The sequence below is a fragment of the Coffea arabica genome, chromosome 9e (assembly GCF_036785885.1).
Source record: "Coffea arabica cultivar ET-39 chromosome 9e, Coffea Arabica ET-39 HiFi, whole genome shotgun sequence".
Classification (NCBI taxonomy): domain Eukaryota; kingdom Viridiplantae; phylum Streptophyta; class Magnoliopsida; order Gentianales; family Rubiaceae; genus Coffea; species Coffea arabica.
This window is the reverse complement of record NC_092327.1, coordinates 38607851-38614035: the sequence shown is the minus strand read 5'-3', so window position 1 is coordinate 38614035 and position 6185 is coordinate 38607851. Positions and strand designations below refer to the sequence as shown.

The 6185-nt window shown below is 36.9% G+C and overlaps 1 protein-coding gene across 1 annotated transcript; it reads left to right on the top strand.

The window, feature by feature from the left end:
- The first annotated feature begins 233 nt into the window (after positions 1 to 233).
- On the top strand, positions 234 to 5496 carry LOC140014766 (RNA pseudouridine synthase 6, chloroplastic). Its single transcript, XM_072066129.1, has 9 exons — positions 234 to 744; positions 2026 to 2154; positions 2265 to 2519; positions 2601 to 2682; positions 3239 to 3354; positions 3431 to 3485; positions 3672 to 3783; positions 4074 to 4243; positions 4849 to 5496. Exons 1-9 carry the CDS (start codon positions 476 to 478, stop codon positions 5119 to 5121), a joined length of 1461 nt encoding a protein of 486 aa, XP_071922230.1. The 5' UTR covers positions 234 to 475; the 3' UTR covers positions 5122 to 5496.
- Positions 5497 to 6185: the final 689 nt, after the last annotated feature.

The following is a 6185-nucleotide window of genomic DNA, read 5'->3' as shown; positions in this document are numbered from 1 at the left end:
TCAAATAGATATAACTTAAATAATTTAGCAACTTAATAGTTTCAACACTTAATTTTTAAAATTTAAATTTCAGATTTCAATTTTATTAAATGTTCTAAGTTTATACGCATTTCATCTATTCTTTCAGGCGCGAGGAATTGGTCTCAACTGGCAAGCATATGATTCTGCTCCTCGCGTCTGATCTAATAAAAGAATGGGAAATGTCTACATGATGGAAGATGGTAGTATTCTTTTATCGTATTGGAGTTGCCTTTTTATCCCTTTTCTTTAGGCCTTAGGAATCAGTTTCCGAACCAAAAGCCCAAATCCAAGCCTCAACAAAAAACAACTGATTGTTAGTAGCCCATTAGACATCGCCTCTCCTTCTTACTCCTCCATCGCATCAGCATCCTTGTTTTTTTGCAGATAAAATGAGATGATAAACCCCAAAAAGGCACAAACTTTGAAGTAAAACCCCAAGGAAAGGAGAGGGGCCATGGCTGCCACAGCAACCTTAGCTTCAATCTTGACTAACACTTCACTTTCGTCGCTTGTATGGAGCTCAACTTACAGAAGAACTCTTCTAAGTCCTGTAAGACTGGTTTGCAGATTAGCCTCTAACCATTTTTGGACAGAAAATTACCAGAAAAACTCAAACTTTATCACCTGGGATTCACGAGCCAGAAGCCGATATAGAAGCTTTAGCTGTCAATCCACTGCTTCTTCGAATGTTGACTCAACTCCTGACTCTGTTTCCTCAAATGGGTACTTCTTATCTTTTCCCACATATTATAACCAGTATAGGTGTTAACCTTTTTTTGTTTGCTGTTATCAGTTTGTTAGACCCTTCTTTAAAAAAAAAAACTTATCTGGCTTTTTGAAATTTGGGTTTTCTGAGAATATATTAATAATCGCTTAAACGTTTGAAAATTGGTGGGTTCCTGATGATTGTGACTCATTTATCTTCTACATGGGGTCTGAAAGTTGCTGTTGCTTGACCACTGCCTTAAAGCTTACCAATGTCTATGCATCAAAGACCTAAAAAAGATTTCTTTAAAAAAAAAAATTACTATATGATTTGGTGGGCTGGAAACTGGAAATGAAGCAACATTGCAAAAGGGATATGGGGATAGTAAAGATTGATGTATTGGTATTGCTGTAGGTTAAGCAGCATTCCCATAGAATAGTAAAAATTGATGTAGGTTCCTATCTACTCTTCCTACGACATATTTGAGGTTATCCATTTCACAGCGTTGTTTGATTCCAAACATTTGATGTCTCGTCATAGTTGATTTTGAGCAATTCTGTGAGTCAAGAATAAAGCTTTTATTATCTATCTACTCTTCCTAGCAACATGTTTGAGTTTATCCATTTCATAGCATTGTTTGATTCCAGATTCCAGACATTGATGTCTCATCATAGTTGTTTTTGAGCAATTCTGTTGTATAGCTTGAACTGAAAATGGCCTATGATTGCTATATTAATGTAGTTATTTGGAGTGAATAACACATTGCATCTCATAGACATGATTAAAATATCTCTTGTACCTGAATATAGTCCAGTCGTGTCATGGCTGTGGATTTTGAAGATGAATACAAGCTATTGATGGTTTGACAGGGATCATGTTGTCCTTGGATAACTTTGGCTTCCATAGACATCAGGGCTGGTTATTTTTCTTTGAAAATTTTTTTTTTATAGGATTGATCTATATGTGCATGTAAAAGATATTCTGAATAACTACTCTGTCTGTTGTTGTGTACTTAATAAGCATGAAAATGTAATGAAAAGCAGGTAGGAAATAGATTCAGCAATGATGTTATCAAACTTACTTTATCTCTTAAATGAGAAACATCCTCTATTTAATCCATGAAGCACCATATTGGTGCTGACAAGGACGTGGACTTTTTAGCATATTTCAAGAATTTTAGCATCTTTTGTAGTTTCGATAATATGTTTGATAAAATTGGGAAAAGCCATTCCAGTTTCGGTGTATTTCTACTTTCATTTTAATCCACATAACTTGTTTTTCAACATAATTTGCCTCAGCTTCCGAAAATATGGCCGCTTGCTTCCATGTCCGTCAGAGAATGGCCCACCAAGAGTGGAACACTTAGTTGTTAAGGAAGGAGGGCCTGTGCTTGATTATATTAGTAACTCTTTAGATCTCCCTCCACTGTGAGTATCTCTTCTTTGTGCCATTGTCTTTAAGAGGCTGAATAGGATATTGAGGTGCTAGAACATGAATAACAAAGATGTGTTGAATTATGTATATTTCATCTTGAAAGGTTTGTTGCAGATCTTATTCATTTTGGAGCTGTGTATTATGCTCTGGTATGTCCAAAGCCTCCCCCTAGTGCCACTCCTGAGCAAATTAAAACATATAAAGAAGTTACAGCTCCATCAGTTCTCAAAAACCGAGCCTCCGTTAAAGGGAAAACTGTTCGTGAAGCACAGAAAACTTATCGGATAACTCGTGCTGATGAGTTTGTTGAAGCTGGAACCTATTTACGTGTGCATGTACACCCAAAACGTTTTCCGAGGTAATCATTTAAGTACCCACGACCAGTTTATTAGATCTATGATTACCCTTCCTATAATGTTGTTTTTTCAATCATTATCAGGTGCTATGAAATAGATTGGAGATCAAGAATTGTTGCCATAACGGAATCCTATGTTATTCTGGACAAACCAGCTGGTACATCAGTATGTATGATGTTGTTCAGCATTGGAATATTCTGCAACTTTTTATAACCTATGTGCTCCTTTTCTGCTTAAGTTATCACCACGTTCTCCTAGATAATTGATACAAGTCTGAATAAAAAATGTTGTAGTCAATTGAATTCTCTACTAATTCTTATTCTGGAAGCAAAATGTGATAAAACTTCTAGGATCCCCCTTCAACAACAAATCAGAGGAAGATAACCTTCTCCATGGTTTAGAAGTATTTCTCTTTGATTTCAAGTTAGAGGATTTTATAGCACTAGTTCATCAATTAGTTGACCACTGTATTTTTCTAAATGAACTAATTGGTAATATGGAGTGTTTAGGTAATATATAGACTTTTGTTGTAGAACATGAGCACAAACTAGTCAACAACAGGGGTCCTCTATTCTGTTGATATGGATTCTTGATGGTGTGGACACTTTATGCACTTTCATGACAAGATCGTATATTCTAGAATTAGTATTTTCATTTGACATTTTCTTGCCTCGTTTTATGAGGATTTCTAAGGGTTACTATGCATTTCTCTGTTGATTAGGTTGGAGGAACTACTGACAATATTGAAGAAAGCTGTGCAACATTTGCTACTCGTGCATTAGGATTAACAAGTCCATTGATGACTACCCATCAGATTGATAATTGCACTGAAGGCTGGTAAAATATCAATATGGGCTTCCATATCTATTACTCTTCTTTGGATGAAACCTGATTGTGTCATATTTATTTGCAGTGTTGTTTTAGCTAGAACCAAGGAGTATTGCTCAGTTTTTCATGGGAAAATCAGGGTGAGCAGTAACTCTAGAAAACTAAAGTGAATTTGCAGACAATTTAAAACCAAAAAGCTAGAAATTTTTGCTGAATGAAACACAATATGCTTTCTGCTGTCCTTGTTATGAATTTAGTATCAACTGGTCTTATTGTTTTGTTGGTTTGGTCTGCTCTCCTTCTGAAAGTGTATGTTATTTCATCAGGAGAAAAAAGTTAAAAAGCTTTACCTTGCACTTGCTGCTGCTCCTGTGCCGGTTGGAGTCATTACCCATTACATGCGACCAATTAATATTGCACCAAGACTTGTTTCTGAAGGTAGTCCCTTGAAGATAGTACTTGATCCTATTAGTTGGAATTCGTTTTTAGTTGCTTTTAAGCCATGCCACAACACTGCCTTTTTCTTGTGGCTGACATGACCCCTTGCTTCCTCTCTGTTTAAGGGAGAAGAATAATTGCACTTGAAGTTCTATCCTTACCCCTTATTTTAGAGAACCTTCTGAATATCTGAACACACCTTCAATTTTATGATTGCTGCCTATAAAAAGTATACATTTTGAGTGTTGATCTTGGACATGCTCTGAAGCCAGCCCTTCTTTTGCATGCAGAATCTGTTGATGGATGGCACTTGTGCCAGCTTGAGGTCCTAGAGTGTAAGAAGGTTGCCTGGCCCACAAGCATGACGGAAAGGAGATATAGCATTGAGGATTGTGGGTGGCCTCCTCAAGATTTCGCATATGAGTGTAAAGTCAACCTTCTGACTGGTCGAACTCATCAGGTACCTAAATGAATCTTCTCCTTTTCTATTTCTTTCTTTTTTCCTCTTCTTTTCTACATTAGAGGAGCGTGGAAGTTAAGTACCTTTTTATTCCCAAACTCTGTAATTCATGTGATTCTCTTGCTTTCGCTGTTGGCTTATTTTACTAGCTTCTGGATGGGACTTCCTTGTAATTCACATTGAAAAATATTTAAATGCAATTAGATTATGAAGTAGTAGGTGTGAATGTTGCATTGGGAAGTAAAACCAATTCCTTAAAAGTTGAGAAAGAGACATGAAATGGAGCCATTTAGTTTCATTAAAATTGTTTTGCTCATTTGAACCCTTAAGGAACTCACCTAAACCAGGCACATGCAAAAGAAGAAAGAGACTTTTACATTGAGTCAAAGTGTTACTGCATATAATAGTTGACTTTGTGATAGGCGTTTTGACCTTTGTACTATTAAATTCTCTATGGTCTTTATGAAAGTTGCCAGACAAAGGAGATGGGAAAGGTGAAAAAAAAACAGCAGAACAGTAATAAATAATTCACAATTAATTTTTCTTTCCATTTGATTAACCTGACCACTATTGTCTTACTGACAAGTTATACTCACTATATTCAGATTCGAGCACAGTTGGCTGCCTGTGGTGCTCCAATAGTTGGTGATTCAATGTATTTGCCAGCTGCTGTTGCTGAGATCGTCAATCCTAGGCTTAATCCATTTAGGAAGAATAGTAAAAAATATGCAAATGAGACTGATAAAGCACAGGCTATTGAAGAGTGGATAGCTCAGCATGGGAAAGAACCAGCCGTGGCTATTGGTCTTCAGGCATGTCAGATTTTGTGGGACAATGGAGAGCACTTTTATGAGGCTGGAACCCCTTGGTGGAGGTAGATGATGCTTGGCTATGCTTCTTAGAACCAGAATAACTGATGACTGAATTATGTTGTGAGGTGGGAGAATTTCCCTTGTCAATTTTGACGATATGCCAATTTCAGCAAATAGCACTCTTGCAGCTTCTCCACCTGTTTGCAAAATTTTCCACGTATTTAGAAATCTATGCTTTTGGGAAGCCATTGGTCAAAATCGAAATAGGAAAGGACATGATATCCTGATATCGTTGTATAGATTAGATTGATAATGGGGTAGGGTAGGAATAGAATACAAGACTTTGGAGGGCCATTGTGCTTATATTTGAGTTAAGGTTCCAGGTTGATTTCATGGTTTCCTTGCATCAAAAAATTCTTTCTAGTGTTCTTTTTAGTATTCTTTCTTGTGTGTTTATATTTGAGTTAAGGTTCCAGGTTGGTTTCTTGTTTGGTCAATTACTGCAATCTGTGCCTTGGAATCTATCGTTGTTTTGGTTGCATATTCAAGCTTCAGTGAGGTTTCACAGTCAGATTGTCGTCCTCATGAAATATGCTGGAACTTTCTGTGCTTGTCTTTCTGTAAATATACTCTAATTTGACTTATTGTGAGTGTAGCTGGCGACAGAAATCAGTCTTGGTCCGTGTGAAAATACAGGCTTACAAACAACAATAAGATGCCTATGTCTACTTGTCAAATTAACCACAGTTACATGATCCATGACAGATCAAAGTTTGCAGATAGAAGGTGAAATCTGAGTGAGGTGTTAGGTAAATAACAACCGACTCTGCTGCAATGTGTTCTTTTAACATATCTTATCCTGCTCAACAGCTATGAAACAAGAAAGAATGGCAGGTGATATCGTAGGTATTTCTTTAATATTGCGCAAGTTGAGGAGTTGTTTTGTGTTTTGCAATGAACTCCTTGTACCAAGTTGCTGGTGCTTTAGGAGTGTGTTTCAACTTTCAATGTGGTGTGGTCAACATAACGAGGTCCGAATCTTTTGGTGAATCCATGTAGCCACTCATTGGCATCGAGCAAGGTCCAAACAAAGTAACCCCTCACATCAGCTCCTTTCCTGATTATATCCA